At 48.3% G+C, this 22,372-nt stretch overlaps 2 protein-coding genes across 3 annotated transcripts; one reads left to right on the top strand and one right to left on the bottom strand.

The window, feature by feature from the left end:
- Nucleotides 1–30: 30 nt before the first annotated feature.
- Best1 (bestrophin 1) lies at nt 31–16,492 on the top strand. Its single transcript, NM_011913.2, has 12 exons — nt 31–206; nt 4,450–4,637; nt 8,342–8,436; nt 8,665–8,898; nt 9,453–9,607; nt 9,950–10,027; nt 11,038–11,190; nt 11,982–12,062; nt 12,391–12,542; nt 14,670–15,013; nt 15,293–15,467; nt 16,242–16,492. Exons 2-12 carry the CDS (start codon nt 4,486–4,488, stop codon nt 16,276–16,278), a joined length of 1,656 nt encoding a protein of 551 aa, NP_036043.2. The 5' UTR covers nt 31–206; nt 4,450–4,485; the 3' UTR covers nt 16,279–16,492.
- Nucleotides 16,493–16,552: 60 nt separating this feature from the next.
- Fth1 (ferritin heavy polypeptide 1) lies at nt 16,553–21,064 on the bottom strand. 2 transcript variants are annotated; one of them, NR_073181.1, is made up of 5 exons: nt 20,774–21,064; nt 18,681–19,296; nt 17,337–17,483; nt 16,979–17,104; nt 16,553–16,883 (listed from the first exon to the last, which is right to left on the bottom strand). NR_073181.1 is itself a non-coding variant. In NM_010239.2 (4 exons), the coding sequence occupies exons 1-4, from the start codon at nt 18,792–18,794 to the stop codon at nt 16,722–16,724; spliced, it is 549 nt and encodes a 182-aa protein (NP_034369.1). In that variant the 5' UTR covers nt 18,795–19,018; the 3' UTR covers nt 16,553–16,721. The 2 variants fall into 2 exon arrangements, 1 of the variants encoding a protein (NP_034369.1); NM_010239.2 differs by lacking the exon at nt 20,774–21,064 and having other exon boundaries at nt 18,681–19,018.
- Nucleotides 21,065–22,372: the final 1,308 nt, after the last annotated feature.

Here is a 22,372-nt window from a genome sequence, read left to right as displayed (position 1 = left end):
TCTTGTTGCCATGGCGATCTTAGATGAGGAGGCTGTAATGTTCTGGGTCCAGAACCTTCACCCATCAGCCCTATGTGCTCTGCTTGCTCCCTGACATGACTCTCTACCAGAGGGCTAGAGAGCATGGGCTCTGCTACCATCAAAGTCTTCTCTGCACACCCTTCATTCCTCAGACCTCCCTTCAAACCCTACAGAAACCCTAACAGGTAAGCCTCAGGCCCCAGGTAACCCTCCTCCAGGGCAGAGGTCATGGTTCGTGGTAGAAAGGGCCCAGGACCCAAACTTAGAAGACTTTAGGTCCCGGGTCCTAGTCCTGGTTCATTGGTAGTGATGTGGCCTTGGCCAAAAGGTCTGCCTTGAGCACCAGTGTCACCTGAGTGTTTTACACTCAACAGTCCCTCGGCAATGCCTCAGTGACTTGCCGTGGGCTGTTCTTATGTGCTTACATCTTCTCGGCTCAGTGAGCTTCTACTCCTGCTTCAAACACCAACTCCAGAGCTCCCACTCTGTAGGCTTCCCTGGCCTCTCAGACACTCTCACTCCCATTCTCTGCTGGAGGTTTTAAATATTTTTTTTTAGAGTCTCTCAACTCTTGTCTTCTTAGAGGCAGGAGTTAGAACAGATTCTACCCTGGTATCAGAGATGTTTTGTTGAATAACTTCTTGTGGGATGGAAAGGGAGAGTGGTCTTGGCTGCGCTGGGCACTCTCCTTGTAGGAGGTTATTCTGGGGTCCTGTATCCAGGTATGTCTTGGGCTTTACTGTATACCTGAGGCCTGTCTGGTTGACTGGAGACACATTTGTGTTTGAGGCCCGTGGGACACCATGTCTTATGTTTGAATGTGCTTAGAGTTGTGTGGGTCTAGGAGCAGATTGTTCACAGTGTCTCTGGAGACATCTTGAGACTGGAAGAAGCAGAGAGCAGCACTAGCAAGTGAAGAACTGGTTAACGGTGAAGAACTGGGCTTCACAGAAAACCAAAGAAGTTCTCCAGCACTTCCCAGCTCTTCTAAAATACTATGTAGCTACTGGTAATGGTCAAGGAGATAACGGCGACTTCCAAAGACAACTTTGATGATCACTGACACCTGAACAACTGGACTAGGCTTCCCTGGCAAGAACTAAGTCAATGGTGACCTCTAGTGACCAACATAAGGGATGCAGGAGTCCATTAAGGCAGTGTTTAAGGCAGTGTTTACAGGTGTTTTGTTTTGAACTACTCTGCTAGAAACATATTCAACTTTAATTAAATATATATTTATTGGACTGGGATTTATCTCAGTGGGAGGAGTTCTTGCCTGGTGTGCATGAAACCCTGCACTGGATCCCCAGCACTTATCTGTTGGATATGGTGGCTCACATCTGTAATCTCAGCTCTCAGGAAGTACAGAGAGAAGTGTTAGAATTTCATGGTCCTGGGCTACATAGAAAGTTCAAAGCTATCCTGAGCTACATGAGAACACACCTCAATGTAGACTCTGTGTGTGTGTGTGTGTGTGTGTGTGTGTGTGTGTGTGTGAGAGAGAGAGAGAGAGAGAGAGAGAGAGAGAGAGAGAGAGAACACCTATTAGATAGCAAGCTCTCTTGTGAAGGTCAGTATGTATTGAAGAAAAGAGGAGAAACAGGTAGGAGCCCACAGAGATTCTCGGTCCAGCTGTACATTACAATGGAAAACCCGCACCTGGGCAAGTTGGGTCTGCCCCTGCCCAGTGGGGCGCAGGCAGCACTGGGTCTGCCCCTGCCCAGTGGGGCGCAGGCAGCACTGGGTCTGCCCCTGCCCAGTGGGGCGCAGGCAGCATTGGGTTTGACTTTGCAGATCCTCCCCAGGCCTGCCGTGTCTATCACTCTCACTCTCATCTTGCAGTAAGTGAGCCAGCACTTATTCTCACCCTCTTTTCAGATGAAAAGACATTCACAACTGTCCTGTCCCTTCTCTGTCCAATTAAGGACAGGGACAGAGTGGCAGGGAGGGGTGGGTACTTTTCATCCTCCAAGATTGCCCCCAATCTCAGCAGACTCTCAGGATAACACCAGCTTTATTGTTCACTATGATTAGAAACGTAGTCAAGGTCATGGTGAAACAATCCCCCCTCCCTTCTGAACAGAGTTAAACAGGCAAAAACCTGTGTGTCAGAATCACCTGCAAGCTCAGTTTCCTTAGGGAGTGTCTGAAGGGGTGTGGGAGCGGGAGAGGAAGTAGAGAGTAGGAGGGTGGATTCACTTTAAGGCTCAGGATCATAATGTAAATTGGGACTCCCAGAAGCGTGGTTCCCAAGACCACCCAAACCACAGACGCCTACAGCACTTGATAAAAACGCAACGTTTCCAAGGACACAGCATCAGGCTCCTAAGGTCTGGAGAAGCTGCGTATTTGGTAACTGTCTTGGCAACTGTCTCAGTCAGTGAAGACTTGCTGTCCATGCTCTTCATGTACAGTGGCTTGTTGGCAAACTCTCATCTTAGCCTGGTGCTCAGAAGAACCTACAGAAAGGACTGGCACACTAAGGTTGCCTGAGCTGCTGAGATGCCACCCAGCTCCCTCTGGATGCTTGGGCATGTGTCTTTGTTTTTCTCAGGCTGTCTGGGATTAGGCCGTTTAAATAGCATCAAGCCCCGTTGCCTTCCTGCTCCCCTTTTCTTTTTCTGACTTTGAAGTACCTACTAGTAGGCCCTGCCAACTAAACAAGCCACCACAACCTATGATGTCACCAGCGGCCAATCAGAGCTTCTCACCAATATATGCATTGATGTTACTTTTAACTGTGCTGACATTCCAGAGCAACACATCCTTTTCAGACGAGGACGCTGTGGCTCAGTCACAGCTAGCACACAGGTCGCTAGAAGCCAGTGGCATGTGTCAATTGTTCCAGAGCGGTCCCCAGAGACCTGGACAAAGTCTCCTTCTTCCCCTGAGCTCTTGATACCTTAGATGGAGCTCAATCTTGCCCCAGATCTTCTCTGAAAGACTTCAAGGGTCAGGACGCAGTGGCGGCGACACAGATTTATTTATTTATTTATTTATTTATTTATTTATTTATTTATTTATTTATTTATCGAGACAGGGTTTCTCTGTGTAGCCCTGGCTGTCCTGGAACTCACTTTGTAGACCAGGCTGGCCTTGAACTCAGAAATTCACCTGCCTCTGCCTCCCAAGCGCTAGGATTAAGGACGTGCGGCACCACCACCTGGCACAGATTTCTTGATCTAAACTTAGAGCCATGGAAGAGGGGCTATGGCACCTAATTCCAGCCTAATAAGTCAACACTCCCCAGGAAAGAATTAGAGGAACGCTGGCCAGGCTGTGCTGGCTGCTGATTTTGAGCAGATGACAGGAGGGGCTGAGACAATGGCTTCTTTGTAGAACCTTTTGCTTAGAAAGTCAGGTGATAACTCAGCACTATCTAGGTGGGCAGTGCCAGCCTCCAAGTATGGGCAAGGGTACCTGCCCCAGGGTCTCAGAAAGTCCCATCAACATAGTGGCCAGAGCTTTTATGGGGTTACCTGAACTGCTGGAACCCTGTGTGAGCAGGGGCTGCCCCAGGTGGACAGGGCCGGGGCTTTGGGGGCTTTTAGGAGTGGTCACCTGTGCTTATGTATGCAGTTGTGATGGGCACACATCGGGAGCACATGTGGGAGATGTGGGCTCTGTATGTCTGTGCAAAGACCCCGAGGTAGGAATGAACTTTGTGTGCAGGCACAGAGACAACAGCTGGTTTGTGGTGGCACTGGAATGGTGGGAATGGGTTAGTTGATCACTGGTTTAATCCGTTTTTATTGAGCAACTATGCTGAGAACACACTAAGAGCTTTTGGGGGGAGAAGAGAACAAAGGGTAAGCAGGAGTGCCCGGTGGCACACGGATTCAAGTAGAAACAATGCACCATGTAGAAGGATCAAGCACACGGGGAAGATGCTGCTGGTGACAACTGAGGCATGACTTCCAGTAGGATGGCTGGGGACCTTTTTCCTAGGAGATGACCTAATGTGGAGGGGGGCCATGGACTGACCTCAGGAAAAGCATCCATCACCCCCCACCCGCCCCCAGGTGGGTGGATAGCCTTGGAGGTCACCATTCAGTAACTATCAGAAGGGCATTCCCTCTTGCCAGGCTGGGCGGGGGAGGGGATGGGCACATGGCGGTGAGCACAGCTTGCCTAAATCACGGAGCTACTCACTCCAGTACGATTGAGGAAACCGAGAAAATGGGTTGGGAGCTCATGCTGCCTGGCTCTGAAGCCCTGAGCTCTGTGTGACTGTTGCTACTGCCCTTGCAGCTGCCTTTTGCCATCACACAAAATCAAGAATGTGTGGCAATTCACAGACCTGCCTTCTGTGTCTCAGGCTAGAAAATAGAGGCCCAGGGTAGGGTAGGACTAAACTCATGCAAGTCCAAGATCAGAACCTAGTCTTTGACTCCTATCCATTCCCACATCACTCTGCCTGCTCACCAGGACCCAAGCCCACCTACTGCTGCCCAGTGCCAAGCCATGACTATCACCTACACAAACAAAGTAGCCAATGCCCGCCTCGGTTCGTTCTCGTCCCTCCTCCTGTGCTGGCGAGGCAGCATCTACAAGCTGCTGTATGGAGAATTCCTTGTCTTCATATTCCTCTACTATTCCATCCGTGGACTCTACAGGTAAGAGGGTCGGGAGCTCATGGGGGAGGGGCCTCCAAGCATGTAAGTGGAGTGGAGATAAGAGTGAGGGAGGAGCACGGAGCTGAGCAGGAGAGGGTCTGATGTTCCAGCTCCCTTATAAGACTGAGCTGAACTCCTGGCCAGGCCTGGTCATTGGAGAGGAGGCTAGGGAGAAAAACAAAAGACCTGGAGCTTGTCTTGCAGCTCAGAGAAATAGCATTTGCCTGGCATGTGTGTCATCCCCAGGTCAATCCCCAATACACACACACCATACACACACACACCACACAAACACACACACACACATACACACCACATACACCACACACACACACCACACACACACACACACACACACCCCACACACACACAAACACACACACACCACACACACACACACATACACCACACACACACACATACACACACACCACACACACACACCACCACATACACCACACACACACACACACACACCACATACACCACACACACACACACCACACACACACACACACACCACATACACCACACACACACACACCACATACACCACACACACACACACACACACACCACACACACACACACACACACACACCACACACACACACCACACACACACACCACATACACCACACACACACTCACACCATACACACACACACACACACACCACATACACCACACACACACACACACACACACACACACACACACACAAATCAGACTGGGAAGATACTTTAATCCAGGCCAGAGGAGACTCTGGAACTCTTTCTCTGTAACCCAGGGAGGGATGTGGACCTCTGGCCTGAGCAAGTCCAACTGGGCTGATCTCGTTTTATTTAGGCACTCAGACACCCACAATGCAGTTTCATATGTTTATTTCAGTAAAAATGTATTTATAAAGAATAAAATGTCAGATGGGTATGATCGTGGACTATCTGATAACATTTTAAGTGAAAATCACTGGCTGAAAAAAAAGAAATCACGGAGCTGGGCGTGGTGGCGCACGCCTTTAATCCCAGCACTGGGGAGGCAGAGGAAGGCGGATTTATGAGTTTGAGGCCAGCCTGATCTACAAAGTGAGTTCCAGGATAGCCAGGGCTATACAGAGAAACCCGTCTCGAAAAAACAAACAAACAAACAAACAAAAACACAAAAAAAAACCCACGGGCTTCTGAGATGGTTCAGTTCTGTGGAGGCACCTGCATGTGGGCTGGACAATCTGAGTTTAATCTCCAGGATCTACAAATTACAAGAGAACATCAATTCCCACAAGTTGTCCTCTTATCTCCACACATGTGCCATGTATTTGCACACCCATGTTTTTTTCTCTCTGTCTCTGTCTCTCTGTCTCTCTCTTTCTGTCTTTGTCTCTCTCTCTCTCTCTCTCACTCACTCACTCACACACACACACACACACACACACACACACGCATACTCAAGAAATAGATACATAAATAAAAGTTTACAAAACAATCATACCTACTATGCATTAAAAATATTAAATATCTACAATTCTGGAGTATGTTCTAATAATAGCACACTGGTATCTGGCACTTTAAAAATTAGAATTTATGCCGGGCAGCAGTGGCGCAGGCCTTTAATCCCTGCACTTGGGAGGCAGAGGCAGGTGGATTTCTGAGTTCCAGGACAGCCAGGACTACACAGAGAAACCCTATCTCGAAAAACATAAACAAACAAACAAAAAAACCCACAAAAAATTTAGAACTTAATTAATTACATTGTCTGTTTTTAGATTTTTAATTTTTATTTTACATGTATGAGTGTTTTCCCTGCGTTTATGTCTGTGTACCCTGTATGTGCCTGGTGCCTGTGAAGGTCAGAAGGAGGCACTGGGTCCTCTAGAACTGGAGTTATACACGGCCTGTGATGTCACATGGGTTCTGGGAACTGAACTCTTTGCCAGAGTGACAAGTACTCTTAACCAGGGAGCCATTTCCCCAGCCCCAATTAAGTAATTCTTGGGGACAAGTCTTGGTAAGTAGCCCTGCCTGTCCTAGAACTCCCTATGCAGACAAAGCTGGCCTCAAACTTGCAGTGAGGTGCTCTTCTTGTCTTCTGCCTCCCAAGTGCTAGGATCACAGGCAGGAGCCACTATGCCAAGTCAGGACTTTATTTTATTTTTAAGACAAGATCTTTCTATGTAGTCTTGCCTGTCCTGGAACTCTCTGTATAGATCAGTCTTACCTCAAACTCACAGAGAACTGCCTGCCTCTGTCCCTCTGTCCCTCTGTCCCTCTGTCCCTCTGCCCCTCTGTCCCTCTGTCCCTCTGCCCCTTTGCCCCTCTGTTTCAGCCTCTGTGATTAATGCCTGGCTAGAGGTTATTTTTTAAGAACATGTTTGCATAAAAATTAAACAGCTGATTAAACACTTGAGAGATTTCTCATCTGTGCCCATTCCAGCCTCTGCTTTAAGTGAAGCACAAATGCACGCTGGCATGTTTGTTGCTGCAGTCAGTGAGCTTGCCTTGTCACACCACTGTCACTAGAACGTCATAGTTGCCACCAGGGTTCATTCATGGTGTCCTACACCCTGTGGGTTTGTACAGATGCATCTTACATGATATGTAGTACTATTAAAATACCATCAAGAGCCACTCCATGGCCCTAAAACTCGATGCTCAGCCTAGCCATCCCTCTCGGTGTGTGTGTGTGTGTGTGTGTGTGTGTGTGTGTGTGTGTGTGTGTGTGAGAGAGAGAGAGAGAGAGAGAGAGAGAGAGAGAGAGACTGTGCCTGGGTTCATTCCCACATGTGGTGTAGAGACTGAACCTATGAACTTACATGTGATAGGCAAGCACTATTCCACTAAGCTACAAAGCCCTCTACCATATAAATAAATAAATTTATATACAAATAAATATATAACAAATTATACATATGTGTGCATATATATATATATATATATATAGAGAGAGAGAGAGAGAGAGAGAGAGAGAGAGAACCAAGCACTTGTTTGGTGGAGCACCCCTTTAGTCCTAGGACTCAGGAGGCAGAGGTAGGCAGATCTCTCTGAGTTTACAAAGTGAATTCCAGGATAGCCAGGGCTGTTATACAGAAAAATCCTGTCTCAAGAAACTAAATCAAATCACCAAAACACTCTTTGTTTCTACCTGCTTTTATTTATTTGTTAAGATTTATTTTTATGTGTATGAGTGCTTTGCCTGTATGTATGTATGTATGTATGTATGTACGTATGTGTACTTGTGTGTATTGCTCAAGGAGGCCAGAAGGGGATATCAGACACACACGGTCCAGAACTGAACTTAATTTGGTTCTAAGTGCCATGTGGGTGCTAGGAAACTCAATCTGGGTCTTCCACAAGAACAACAAGTGCTCCAAACCACTGTCCCTTGGCTTGTTTAAAAGTGAAGAACTGGGTATGTATCTTAGTGGTGAAGTGTTTTTCCAACATGAGCAACAGCTGGGTTCCATTCCCAGTGTGGCAGTGGCAACAATAGACCGATAAACACACACACACACACACACACACACACACACACACACACACGCTAGAAGTGACCCGTTCCAAGAACCTATCTCAGTCAGAGAGTGACCCTGGGCCAGACCAGTGAAAGGGTAAACACCCAGATGCCCAGTTCATCCTACCTCCACCCTCCCCAGTCGGAAGTAGGGACACATTCTTAGCCATTTCCTCTCAATGCCTCACCCACGCCAGAATGGTTCTCTCGAGTGATCAGCAGCTGTTGTTTGAGAAGCTGGCTCTGTACTGCGACAGCTACATTCAGCTCATCCCTATATCCTTCGTTCTGGGTGAGCGCCCCCTTGCGGCTGTTCGGGGTCCGGTGGCCTCTCCCTAGCTCCTGTTACACAATGGGCGGACCTCCACCAGGGGCGGAGAGTGGGGTGAGGGGGGCCAGTGGCCTTAAGGGCTGGCCCACACACATCAGGAAGACGGAGAAAGCAAGGGTTCACCGGGCGCTAGTCTCTGGCCACAGCCTGGCCCCTCCCCGCTTGTACCTCCTCCTTCCTCCTCCCCAGGTTTCTATGTTACATTGGTGGTGAGCCGCTGGTGGAGCCAGTACGAGAACTTGCCGTGGCCCGACCGCCTCATGATCCAGGTGTCTAGCTTCGTGGAGGGCAAGGATGAGGAAGGCCGTTTGCTGCGGCGCACGCTCATCCGCTACGCCATCCTGGGCCAAGTGCTCATCCTGCGCAGCATCAGCACCTCGGTCTACAAGCGCTTTCCCACTCTTCACCACCTGGTGCTAGCAGGTTGGCAGTATCTGGAGTGGGTGGGCCCGCAGGGCCAAGCCTAACCGGAGACGGGGCCTGAGACTTGACAAGGTGCTGGGTGGAGCCAGAGTCCCCTGGGCTTGAAGAGGGTGAAGTGGGGCAGGGCCCGTGGGGTCAGACTGGGGACAGAATTGGGCAGGTCAGAATCAGGTGCTCAGAGTAGGGCAAGGCCAGAGTAAACCAAAAAGGGAGGGATTTGAGAAAGGGTCAAGCACCCTTCAGGGATAAGGGAAGATGTGTGGGTTTGGGAACTGATGGGTCTGATCTCCGTTTTCCTGGCTGGATGGCTTGACACGCGTCCCTAGCTTCCCCTTGATTTGGCCAGGGCCTGACTCTGGCTAATAACAAAGCCCCCCTCTCCTCCCACCTCCTGCCCCATGGGATCCAGAAGAGCACCCAACTGGGACTCAATAATTTTGTGCGTTGAAGCAAACATGGTAAAAGAGCCCTAGGGGACTGGGCTGGCTGGGTTTCCTGGTGCAGCCCACTTCTTCTTTAGAGTTACCTGTTGCCTTGTCCACTCTGCCCGGCAGGTTTTATGACCCATGGGGAACATAAGCAGTTGCAGAAGTTGGGCCTACCACACAACACATTCTGGGTGCCCTGGGTGTGGTTTGCCAACTTGTCAATGAAGGCCTATCTTGGAGGTCGAATCCGGGACACCGTCCTGCTCCAGAGCCTGATGAATGTGAGCCCACACATGGGATGCAGTGGGAAGGGTTGTGGCTTCCTTTAAAGAGAAGGCTGGAGGGTCTTCCCACACTGCCCGTCCTGGTAGTATATGATATTTCAAACAAGATTCTACAGCCCACGGTGGCTCCTCTCCAAAACTCCCTACTGCCTCCTCTCTGAGTGAGCCTATGATGTCCTGGCTCCTTTTTGTTAGATGAAGCCACTGAGACACAGGTCTAGGGAGCTGCATATGGCCACACAGCCAAAGCTGCTCCATTAGTGCCATTGCATTGTATCTGGGGAAGAGCAGTGGGAGGGTTCTGCGGTCGGCACCTCATCCCCCTTTCCCGCCCATCAGGAGGTGTGTACTTTGCGTACTCAGTGTGGACAGCTGTATGCCTACGACTGGATAAGTATCCCATTGGTGTACACACAGGTAAGAACTGTGGGAAACTGCAGCTGTAAAGATGCAGAAAGCACTCTTCCCTAGAGACTGAATACAATCTCACAGGCCTGGACTTGGAAGATTCTGTGCTCCTGCCTGGTCCAGCCAGCAGGGGGAGTGCTATCGTCTTGGTCTTAAAGGGGAGCTGGCGATGGAGGGGTAGAGCTCATTGGGTGGTGCTTGCCATGCATGCATGATTCCCTGGGTTTGATCTTCGCCATTGCATGAAACTGGTCATGGTGCCACACACCTTTACTTCTACCCCCCTGGATCTAGTGGCCTGAGTGTTGTGTTTTAGAAAAAGATAAGGAGAGAAGGAATATGTTCTATGGATGTGTAGTCAGGTGTGGGGGAAGGGGGTGCCTCCATGGGCCCATGCTGAGGCATCCCTTCCCCATGAGGGACCAGCCACACAACGATGGTATAGTATAGAATAGAGTTATTCAGGGCATGGGGAGGGGAGTTAAGAGGGTAGGAGAGAGAGAGAGAGAGAGAGAGAGAGAGAGAGAGAGAGAGAGGAAGAAGAGGAGGAGGGAGGAAGGCCAGCTATGAGTACTCAGAGAGAGAGGGGAAAGGGGGATGGGGAGAGAGGGGAAGGGGCAATAGGACAGAGTGGGAGCAAGAAGACAAGAGAACAATAGAGAGAGGAGGGGGCAAGCAGCCCCTTTTATAGTGAGTCAGGTACAACTGGCTGTTGCCAGGTAACTTTGGGGTAGAGCTTAGACAAAATGCTAACACAGACAAAGGATCAGAGGTTCACTGTCATCCTTGGTTATATAGTGAGTTTCATACCAGCCTGGGCTACATGAGACCTTGTCTCAAAAAGTAAAAGTAAACAAACAAAATACACACACACACACACACACACACACACACAAAGAAGGGTAAACAGAGACCCAGTCACAAAAGTGTGGAGGTCAGAACAAGGCTGTAGACACAAAAGCTTTCGACCATGGTCCCTGCTTAGCCCTTTCTGCTACACGTGCCTTTTCTCCTTCCAGGTGGTGACAGTGGCAGTATACAGCTTTTTCCTTGCATGCTTGATCGGGAGGCAGTTTCTGAACCCAAACAAGGACTACCCAGGCCATGAGATGGATCTGGTTGTGCCTGTCTTCACAATCCTGCAATTCTTATTCTACATGGGCTGGCTGAAGGTGAGACTCACTGCATACTACCCTCCCCCATAGCGTGGGCATGGCCAAGGGGTCATGGCCAGCAGCCACTTGGGAGAGAGACAGGCAGCTGCAAAGTATCTGGTTGCGTATATCACACATGCATGAGCATACATACAGAAACTATTCTGTCCCCCCACACACCACACCACACACACACACACACACACACACACACACACACACGAGAGAGAGAGAGAGAGAGAGAGACACTCTAGTTTCAATATACCCTCTCCCAGTTCCCTTTGCTTTCTAAAGACTCCACTAAATTATACTTTGATGACTGAAATTATCTGAGGGTACCTCACTAACTATCAGGATGTTGCCTGGACCCACAAAACAGATATCACCTCTGTGGAGCTTTGCTTGAGTATTTTAGATATCAGTGTCCAGGAAACTCCCCTCCTGGCCACTCTAGTTCAGCCCAGCCTCAGCATTTATCTCTAACCTCACAAAACAACAGATACATGCATATTGGAAGATAGATAGGTGAACAAAAATTTACATGGGTGAGATCAAGGTAATGACTCTGCTGTGTGACATAGGAGGGGACAGTTTGGTCTTCAGGGACAGGCGGGCTCATGAGGGAGAGGCAGAAGAGTAGTATGTGGGCACCCCATTGGGAGTGGCTAGGGCCCAATACCGTGGCCATGAAAACAATTGTTAAGGAGGAAGGGCATCATGAGGGGGGCCAAAATGGGAGGACCCAAGGCTTGGGGCTGCAAAGCAGAGTAACAAAGTTCTCAGAGCGTCACTCCTCTCCCCACCTCTAGGTGGCAGAACAGCTCATCAACCCCTTCGGGGAGGACGATGATGATTTTGAGACTAACTGGATCATTGACAGAAACCTGCAGGTATAAGGGGGTGTGCAGAGACTGTGTCGTATACCCTTCTCAAAGAGGGGTCCAAAGAGGGGACCCAGCAGTTTCTCAGGGAGACCACACAGTGAAGTGTCTTCCCCTCCTCTAACGTCAGCACCTTTCTCAGCCAGTCATTCACTCACAGGATTCTCACCTCGACTTTGGAGACTGCATCAAGCATCAGTGTCTTTAGTGACACGGGAGGGGAAACTGGGGTGCAGAGGGAATTAACGGACAGTTCCTGAGGCATCCATCGGGCAGGCTCATGGTCCTGCCTGAGCTGTCCAGTCTATTGGCTACCACTTCGGTCCTTGGCAACCAGGTGTCCCTGTTGTCCGTGGATGGGATGCACCAGAACTTGCCTCCCATGGAACGTGACATGTACTGGAACGAGGCAGCGCCTCAGCCGCCCTACACAGCTGCTTCTGCCAGGTCTCGCCGGCATTCCTTCATGGGCTCCACCTTCAACATCAGGTAGACAGTGCCAGGGGACTGGGTGGGAAGTTTTTTAAGTGTAAGCAATTTGGAACAGCTCTTATTACTACACTGGGTGCCCAGTAAGGGCTAGCCAGTGGACTGTGCTCTTCACAGACATTAATTTTTTCCCCTCCCAATAACCTTTGTTTGCTGTGTCTACTCTTCAGACAATTAAGTACAGGTTCATAGGGACTAATAAAGTTGCCCAGCCCAAAGGCACATAAGTGACAAAGGACACATCTGAGCCAGCTATCTGGTTCTAGCCCCACATGCTTCCTACTTATTTTTGATTGGTTTTCTTGAGTCTCACATAGTCCGGGATGGCTTCAAACTCACTATGCTGGGGAGTGAGAGGCAGGCACTGTTGCTTTGGCTTTGGTGTTTTGCTTTGTTTGAGACAAGTCCATTACTATGTAGTTCGGGCTGCCTTGGAATCCCTGACTAGCCCAGGCTGGCCTTAAATTCACATCCAGTGCTAGGAATACAGGTGGGAACCATCACTATGTGCGATACTTTTTTTTTTTTTTAAAGACAGGCTTCTCCACATAGTCCTGAATGTCCTGGAGCTCACTAGGTAGACCAGGCTGGCCTTGAACTCACAGAAATCCTCCTGCCTCTACCTCCCTTAAATCCTGAGATTAAAAACAGGCTGTGTTCCACCACACCCAGCTACCTCCATACTCTCCACTACGCTGTTAGACCCTCCAGTCCAATCTCTCCTGTGTACAGACCAGAGAGACTTTTCCAGGGGTAGTCAGCGATTGATGATGCCATGAGATGCCAAGGCTGGCTTTCTAGCTCTGACCAGAGAAAGTAACCTTTGCGTGGACATGGAATTCTAGGAAGCCTGGGGTGCAGGAGGAACAGTATTTGTAAGGGAGTCCCAATAGGAGAGAGGGCCTCCTGAATAGATTGTCCTACAAAGACCTCCTTACACCCACAGCAGCCGAAATTTCCTCTGTACAATCCCATTTCATCCAAATTCCCCCTAGATACAGTAGGCCGGATGGGCCTTCCCACACAGTCCTCTGGCTGACAGAGGTAAGCAGGCTCTGGAGTGTCTAATGTATTTGTACACTGTACTAGACCGCTCGCTTTCTGCTCTTTTATGAGCCAAAGAGTTCATTAAGCTGAAACAAGAAATAGGAACATTTTGGAAGATGTTTTTGAACCTGTTTCATCTGAACATCACACACACACACACACACACACACACACACACACACACACACACACTGAACCTAGTGTGGCACTGGGTGCAGGTCCTGCATTCAGGGAATGTGCAAGCTAGTAGTGGAGTAGGCTGTAACTCATGGCCAAAGACTGGGCAGACACAGAACAGAAGTTGCCTTTGGCCAAGAGGTGACCCCCTCCTTGGCCTGCAAGTAGATCTTAGAGCCAGGGGAGTTTTGGATGTGGGCAAGGGGCCCACCCTGAGGAAACTTTTTCTTACAGATTAAAGGTCCTGGGGCCTCAGGAAGTCTGCTGCCAGGAAGCCAAAGGCCTTTTAGTGTATGTTACTCCCCAGTGGGTAACATAAGTTCTTTGTTCCTGCTCGGCCTTATCCGAACAGGCTTCACCAGGAGTAGAAATTCCCATTGCCCGGAGGGAGATGTTCAGGAAGGTTGCCTGATAAAGATTAGACTGTGGATTCAGGGATTTAGTGTGGGTTAAAGCAGGAGTGCCTGAGCTTGCCCTCCAGAACAGATGGTGTCATTTGACACCATACACTTGTAACCGCAGTGCTAAAGCAGACTCAGAGAGTTGCCTGGAGATGGCCGGCCAGATAATCTAGCCTAATTTGTGAGCTTCAGGCCAGTAGGAGACCCTGCCTGTCCCAAAGAAAGTGGATGACTTTCTGAGGACACAAATGGAGATTGTCCTCTGGCCTTCACACAGGCATACACAGGTGCATCACACACCTACGAACACCAACTCTGTAATCCTAGACTGGAAAGTTGAATGTTATCAGTGAGCGAGAATCTAAGGTAAATTGGGCCTTGATGGACTCCCTGGGAAGTGTAGGATCCATCAGAAGAGGTAAAGCCTTGGTCCTGGGCAGACATTTGCTTCCTTCTTTTCTTTGTCCACTTACTCAATCTTACACATCTCTTTTCCTTCCAGCCTAAAGAAAGAAGACTTAGAGCTTTGGTCAAAAGAGGAGGCTGACACGGATAAGAAAGAGAGTGGCTATAGCAGCACCATAGGCTGCTTCTTAGGACTGCAACCCAAAAACTACCATCTTCCCTTGAAAGACTTAAAGACCAAACTATTGTGTTCTAAGAACCCCCTCCTCGAAGGCCAGTGTAAGGATGCCAACCAGAAAAACCAGAAAGATGTCTGGAAATTTAAGGGTCTGGACTTCTTGAAATGTGTTCCAAGGTTTAAGAGGAGAGGCTCCCATTGTGGCCCACAGGCACCCAGCAGCCACCCTACTGAGCAGTCAGCACCCTCCAGTTCAGACACAGGTATGGACACTTAAACACAAAAGCCTAACACCCATGACTTCTGAGACCAAGAAGAACACTTTGTTTTCAAGGCTTATTTTTATTATTATTTTTTTTATGTATGTGTGACTTTGTGAGTATATGCTGCATATACTGGTACCCTGTAGTTATAAACACTTGTGAGCTGCCTGATGTGGGTGCTGGAAATCAAACTCAAGCCCTCTGGAAGAGCAGGAAGTACTCTTTGACTGTTGGCACATCTCTACAGCCCTACCAAGAACACTGTTAAATTGTTCCTAGGTGATGGGCCTTCCACAGATTACCAAGAAATCTGTCACATGAAAAAGAAAACTGTGGAGTTTAACTTGAACATTCCAGAGAGCCCCACAGAACATCTTCAACAGCGCCGTTTGGACCAGATGTCAACCAATATACAGGCTCTAATGAAGGAGCATGCAGAGTCCTATCCCTACAGGTCTGTCCACCCAAAGAGCTGCATTCCCTGTGCCTGCCATTTCAGTTCTGAGTCTACCCAACAAATCCCCAGTTCATTACTACTGACCTGTGGGGGAAACTTGTGTTCCTACACTAGCTGAGGGTTAATGCCAACTACCTAGGAAAGAACCCTGTGATAGAGGCCTTTTGTTCACTCCACCTAAGGGCTTGATATGAGCAACAAACTTCTAGCAAGTGCAATACTAACAGAATGCTGAAATGATGTCTCTTGGGAAGTAATGAGGTGGTTCTTGCAGGGATGGTTGGCTAGCCTCTTGCAGGTAGCCTTGAGACAGAACTGAGACTCTAGCTAGTGTAGCTCAAGGGCCAGCCTCACTATTTGTTAGATGGCAAATGAACACTTGTCTTTACCTGAGCTCTTCCCACCTCACTTCAGGCATTGGCCACGGTCTTCTGGGATACCTTCTTGGGTCTGAGGCCTTGCTTAATACTTCCAAAAAGCATAACCCACAAGCCTAATGTCATTTCTCTTTTACATTTCTTGGGACACCTTTGCCCAATTAACAAACATTCCACACCTCTCACCTTGATCACACATCCTGAGTGTTAACTTCCCACTTCCATATTCCCAGTTTCATCTGTGTCCAGAACATCTTTTTCGTAAGTGGAAGGGCAACAATTTCCAGCTTGCTTCTAGTACTAGACATTAACATTTACAGACCATCCCAGTGTGTTTTAAACCTGCTTCCACCTTTGTCCTCAGTCAACTCATGCTATGAATACTCTCCCACAGGGATGAAGCTGGCACCAAACCTGTTCTCTATGAGTGATGCCTCACAGCCTGGCCCTGACTTGCAAGGATGCCCAGCAGGGCACTGACCCAGTCAAAGGCACACAAGCAGCGACACCCAGGAGTGTGTTCCCACGACAGTCTAGCATGTAACTCAGAACCAAGAGTACTTAATAGTCCTGCCTGAAAACACCTGTATTTTACGATCTTTCCCAAACTAAGGAGTTTAATAAACGTGAATATTCTTTTAGGTGTTTCAGTGTGATTAGTATAACTGGCGGTGAAGCAACTGGAAGCTGGAATGCTTATCCTCAATCACAAAGAAAAGAAGCTGGGTACCAAAATTCTTTATTTGAAGAAATGGTACAAATTAAAGAACTTAAGCAGATGTTTTGGTGCAACTTATAGAAAAGATGAAGGCAGCCTGACATGCATGCACTGCCTCAGTGACCAGTAAAGTCACGTGGCTTTGGGGAAGTCAGCTTAGCTCTCATCACCGTGTCCCAGGGTGTGCTTGTCAAAGAGATATTCTGCCATGCCAGCTTCAGGGGCACCCATCTTGCGTAAGTTGGTCACGTGGTCACCCAGTTCTTTAATGGATTTCACCTGTTCACTCAGATAATACGTCTCAATGAAGTCACATAACTAGGAAAGAGAACATGGGACAAAGTTACTGGTCAGCTCTCCCAAGTCCTGCGGCAAATCATCTCCTCCACTCATCCCACGTTTCCGATACTCACGTGGGGATCATTCTTGTCAGTAGCCAGTTTGTGCAGTTCCAGTAGTGACTGATTCACACTCTTTTCCAAGTGCAGTGCACACTCCATTGCATTCAGCCCGCTCTCCCAGTCATCACGGTCTGGTTTCTGAATGAAACATCGGGTCAAGTCATCTACCAATCAACCCAAGCCAGGAAACACCTCACACTGAGCCATCATGCTCTGGGCAAAGGATTGCCCTCAATTTCCTCTAAGCTTTCACCGCAGGATGCTCGACAACTGCCATTTGCCAACAACACAAGGACAGAAGCCTCAGTGCACCATCATTTCCTGAATAAAGTCTAACCGCTCATTTAGGGCACCCCTAGGATCTACTTACCTTTATATCCTGCAGGAAGATTCGGCCACCTCGCTGGTTCTGCAGCTTCATCAGTTTCTCGGCATGCTCCCTCTCCTCATGAGATTGGTGGAGAAAGTATTTGGCAAAGTTCTTCAGAGCCACATCATCTCGGTCAAAATAACAAGACTGAAAGTGGAAAGGGTACATGTTACTGATCTCCACTGCAAGGCACCGCAATGGCTGTATGCAAAGGCTGTGAGCCATCCTACTCGGCCTTTTAAAAGTTCAGTAAGGATGGGAAGGCAAACCTTGGGACTTGGCTTTATCAAGTGTTCTACGGCTCGGTATTAGTGCAGAGAAAAAAATTTAAGCCAAGCCCAAATCTACTTGTCTAAGAGGTAGGGTGCTAGAGTATCCTGCATTGGGAGGCCATTTTTCTCCTCCTTCACCAATCATGTAAAAAGTAGCTAACACAAGGTCACAAGGCTTCCAGCTCTACAAACAACCACTGATTTATAAAATTAATGCATCATGCCCTGTTAACAATTGAGGGCATTGCATTTTAGCACAAATATATTAGGAGAAGCTTTGATTTTCAGTTTTAAGCACTCAGTGTATTCATATTCCAGGAATGACAGCCACAGAAGTTGGACCTGTTTCAAAGTCCAGGCCTTCCCCAAACCTGTTTTTCAGAAACTATTACATGGAAAACTTCCTTGTCCAGCAATTGATAGCAGGCTTTTCCCAACAAGTATGTACCTACCACTTGTTAGTAAGCCACACTCATGCAAAATAAGAAAAATACAGTAACATGATGCCTTGTAAATGCAAGGTCGGGGTGACACTGATAACTACAGAAGGGGAGATTCCTAGCGATAAGTTTCAATGCAAGTGAGGCTCTGTGATAAGCAGAGAGGTGGAGGCGGCTGCTTTGAAGGGGACAAGAGTAAGCTCACAAGAGATAAGCCTCTTTACACCAGGCCCCAAGGCTGCCACTCGACACCATGACCAAGCAGACCCGCCATACTCCAGGAGGAACTGGAGCAGGATGCATAACCAAACAGAGAAGCTTGTAGGCCACGTGATCGGAGGGGACGAGCGTGCAGAAAATGCACCTAACTGCAGGGTTGATTGGCCAGGCTGACAGTCGTACTGCCCTAAGGCTTCAAAAAAAAGTGGTGTAATGACATGCCTGATCTATGCAGGAGCCACAAGGTGCTATGTGCTCAGACTTGCCACGGCAGGGCTGCCTGCCTTAGGAAAGAACCCCGAACAAACTCCATTTTCCAGAAGGGCGCTGGAAGGCGGGGAAGCCCGCAGCAGGCCACGCCCCGACCCACCCTCCGCCGGCTCCCCAAGTGGCCCTGAGGAGGCCGCACTCACCATAGACAGATAGACGTAGGAGGCATACAACTCCAGGTTGATCTGGCGGTTGATGGCAGCCTCCGCGTCCTGGTGGTAGTTCTGGCGCACTTGCGAGGGAGACGCGGTGGTCATGGTGGCGGCGGGGCGAGGCGCGGTGGCGACGCTGGAGCGGCGGAACGACGAAGTTGCAAAGGGCTCAGGCTCGAAGCGGCCGGCGGGGGTCGGAGGGGTCGAGCACCGGGTTCCGTTCAAGCACTGTTGAAGCAGGAAACCGCGGCGACTCTGGGCGAGAACGTCTGGCGCAGGAGGGGACAGCGGGCCGCACTTATAGCGGGATCCTGCGTCAGGCGAGCGCTGGCCAATCAGCGCAGCGGGCCGCGCCGCCCCGCCTCTTCCTGTGGGCGTGTTGCCCAAACCCGCAGGGCGCGGGCGGGGAGGAGCCTGTGTGAGTGTGAGGCGACGCAAGGGGCTCTGAGCTTCTGCAAGAGCGGTGCCTGGCAACAAGCGCGCTGTTTCTGTGGCCCGGGGCGGGCGTAGTTGGATCTAGCCGTACTGCAGAGGCATCTGGGTCCCAGATGGGCACAGAGGGTACCGATGAGGATGATTTTCAATTCTCACAGGATATCCCTAAACTCTAGGCAAAGTGCGTGTTGTTAGTCGTGACATACACCAGACAGCGACTTCGTCTTACAAATAGGAAAATGGAAGCGTGGCGCTGTAAATGGCGAACGACATATAAGTTGGACTGGGAAAGAGCGGCTTTCCCTCCTTCAGAATCTGTGGAGAGAAGCTCAGAGGAGGAGTAGGGGAACTATTGGCGAGGAGGTTAGGGTCTACCCTGTTCTTCTGACTCAAGCAACCCCGGCTTTTTGCTAAGGCAAACATGGCTCTGAGAACAGTTGAAAAAACAAAGGCTAAGAAGGCGCATTTCTCCTTAGAGCAGGACAACAGCCGTCTGTCTATAGGGCAATCCTGGGGCCAAACCATTTAGGTTTCTGAGAAAGCCCCTGGTGATGCTTGAAATTAAGAGACGTCTCTGGATTAGAAAAGTAAAGAAGTGACCTACGTGTGTCTGTTTCAAAATGGTCTCCTTTATCTTTCTCAGTAACCTTTGGGTTTGTCCTTGGAGTGAAGTTGATGCTTGCAGAATGGCAGGTGACAGGTGCAGGAAACTGCAGAGGGACAAGCCAACTGTGTCTATCTTGTAGCTGTGGCCCAGCTTCAAAATGGGTGCGAATTCTTGGATAGCAAGCAGAACTAGAGATTAGCCACTGCGTCTTGCTAGGCCCTGCCATCCACATCCACTTGTGCTCAGCCTTGTCTAGTCTTTAACACAGGTGGAGAACCAGCAGATGCTGTTCATATTCTCAAAACTGGAAGTTGGACTTCGATTTTGTTGTTATTGTTTTGAAGCAAGATTGACAAAGTTACTGGATCAGTAACCCAGACTGGCCAGGGACTCTCTGTGTAAGCCAGGCTGGTTCGTCAGAGAGCTGGGATTATAACCCTCTTCCCCCCTTTTAAGGTACGTCTACTGAAATACATTACTAGTACTTAGTCTTTTAAAACTACACGTTATATATGTTCTTTTCAGGAAAGATTTCAGTGGTAATCTAGCTGCAGGATGCTTCTGGATAAATATCCTGGAGTCAGACTTCAGGACGATGGCCCTAGGAGACTGATGCTGAGCTAAAGTTGATGAACAAATTCCCTTTGGAAAGTGGAGGAGGGAGGTGGGGAAAGGAGTTCTAAGTAGAGGGAATAGCAAATGGGCAGGCATGGGAATGCTTCCCTTGTTCAAGGAACCTTAAGGAAAGTGTGTTTGTTGGCCCGAAAAACGAAGTGCATGTTGGGGAGAGCTGGAAAGAACATAGTCAGACTGGCGAGCCATAAAAAGTCATTAAACTTTACCCTGTAGGTAATATGGATATATCATATCCATTTGATTTTAGGAACATTACTGTAAATCAATACAAAACTGGTAGGAGTCCAGCCTAGTCATTGTCACATGTAGAATGCATGCAATTTTTTTCTAAGGGTAACCACCATCAGAAAAATATGATGGAAGACCAGCAAGAGGGTGATGGTAGTGAGCAAATATTTTCACTTACCTTAGCAGCAGAGACTCAAGTAGCAAGTAATAAGATCACCAATACCACGAAACAAAGCCAAGCAAGTATTGGGGAAAGGAGGTGCTATCTTCCTGAAGGGTCGGTCATCTTCCATACTACAAATGTCAGCTCTAACCCTGTAACTCAACAGAGTCAGAGATGTGAAAATACAGTGTCTCTTTGGCAGGTCGTGATTCTGAGGTTCATATGGAGCCAGTGGACTAGCTTGTAAACCCTGAAGAAAACAAAGGTCGGGAGGGAAGGTTGGCTGGAGATAGCTATCATATCATCAAATGTGGGATGCATATGCACAGATACATATATATTACAATAAAGTATGACTTTGGTACTGACAGGAAGATGAGAGAAAAATCAAAATACTCCCACCCACATATGTGTGGGAACTCGATATAAACTAAAGGCATGCATTTCAAATTAGGGAAGGAAGAATGGGTTTAGCCGATAATATCCACACAATTGTCATGTGGCTAAAATGAATAACTCCGTATTTAAAAATACCTCCCAGGTGAATTAAAAATACAACTCTTAAAGTTGAAATCTATACAGTTTTAAGAAGACTATAAAGATTATCCAAATTTGGAATAGGGAATATTCTTTTGAGTTTCAAAAGTTGGCAGGTTTGGCCACTTAAAAATTAAGGTGGCACATGCCTTTAAACCCAGCACTTGGGAGTCAGAGGCAGGCAAATTTCTGAGTTTGAGGCCAGCCTGATCTACAAAGTGAGTTCTAGGACAGCCAGGGCTATACAGAGAACCCCTGTCTCAACAAAACAAAACAAAACAAAAAAAACAAAAAAACCAAACAAAAAAAAAAAAAAAGAAAAGAAAAGGGTTTATATGGAAGATATTTTTAAACAAGGTTAACATAGAAACAATGTGTTGGGCTGCTGGTATGTGTTGCCCATAGCAAGGATGAAGATCAAGAGCCAGAAAGTTTATGCACAATTATATATTTTTTCAGTCTTGAGGATGAAACCTAGGGCGTGGGCATTCTAAGTAGGCTCTCTTCCATTGAGATACTTCTGTTTAGTTTAGTTCTTTCCTTTCTTTTTATTTAAAGATGGGATCTCACTGTGCTGTCTAGGCTAATCCTGAAAGCATATTCTCAAATGATCTAGTGCTCAGACTCCATTGTATCACTGTACCAGGCTATGTGATAGCCGCATTAATCACACCTTTTTATAGGGACTACTTGGTTGGCTTCCCTACTACTGTAGGTAGAAAGCTCTAGGTAGGAAGGTATTTCTAGCACACGCAGTCCATTGCAAGATGCTTGGTATTTGTTGCTTGAATAAGATGAATGCATTTTATGTGGAGTTTGGATTCGAGTGAAGCAAGAGGGCTGGGTACCAGTTGGGAGACAGCTGCCTTGCTTTTTTTAATGAGCATGGGAGAAAGAAAGCTGAAGAGAGATACGGAGAAAACAGGGCAGACAGGATGAGGTGAGTGGTTAAATATTGTGGGAGGTGGGGAGTGGGTACCAGGCCCCTCCAGTTTTCAGGCCTGGGTAGCTGGACTTGCCTCTGCTTTGCCTCTGCTTAGGTACCAGAGAATGCAGAGGAAACACAAGTTTGAGGGA

Source organism: Mus musculus, chromosome 19 (genome assembly GCF_000001635.26).
Source record: "Mus musculus strain C57BL/6J chromosome 19, GRCm38.p6 C57BL/6J".
Taxonomy (NCBI): Eukaryota; Metazoa; Chordata; class Mammalia; order Rodentia; family Muridae; genus Mus; species Mus musculus.
Note: the sequence above shows the minus strand (reverse complement) of the source record. Positions and strands in the feature narration are given on the sequence as shown.

What these genes read in the sequence shown, in the direction of transcription:
- Best1 (NM_011913.2), top strand. Translation starts at nt 4,486, where the DNA reads ATGACTATCACCTACACAAACAAAGTAGCCAATGCCCGCCTCGGTTCG. An exon ending in TGCTCCAGAGCCTGATGAAT is followed by an intron (nt 9,608 to 9,949) that starts GTGAGCCCACAC and finishes CCCGCCCATCAG; the next exon opens with GAGGTGTGTACTTTGCGTAC. An exon ending in TCCCATTGGTGTACACACAG is followed by an intron (nt 10,028 to 11,037) that starts GTAAGAACTGTG and finishes TTCTCCTTCCAG; the next exon opens with GTGGTGACAGTGGCAGTATA.
- Fth1 (NM_010239.2), bottom strand. Translation starts at nt 18,794, where the DNA reads ATGACCACCGCGTCTCCCTCGCAAGTGCGCCAGAACTACCACCAGGAC. An exon ending in TCTTCCTGCAGGATATAAAG is followed by an intron (nt 17,105 to 17,336) that starts GTAAGTAGATCC and finishes TGTTTCATTCAG; the next exon opens with AAACCAGACCGTGATGACTG. An exon ending in CTGACAAGAATGATCCCCAC is followed by an intron (nt 16,884 to 16,978) that starts GTGAGTATCGGA and finishes TCTCTTTCCTAG; the next exon opens with TTATGTGACTTCATTGAGAC.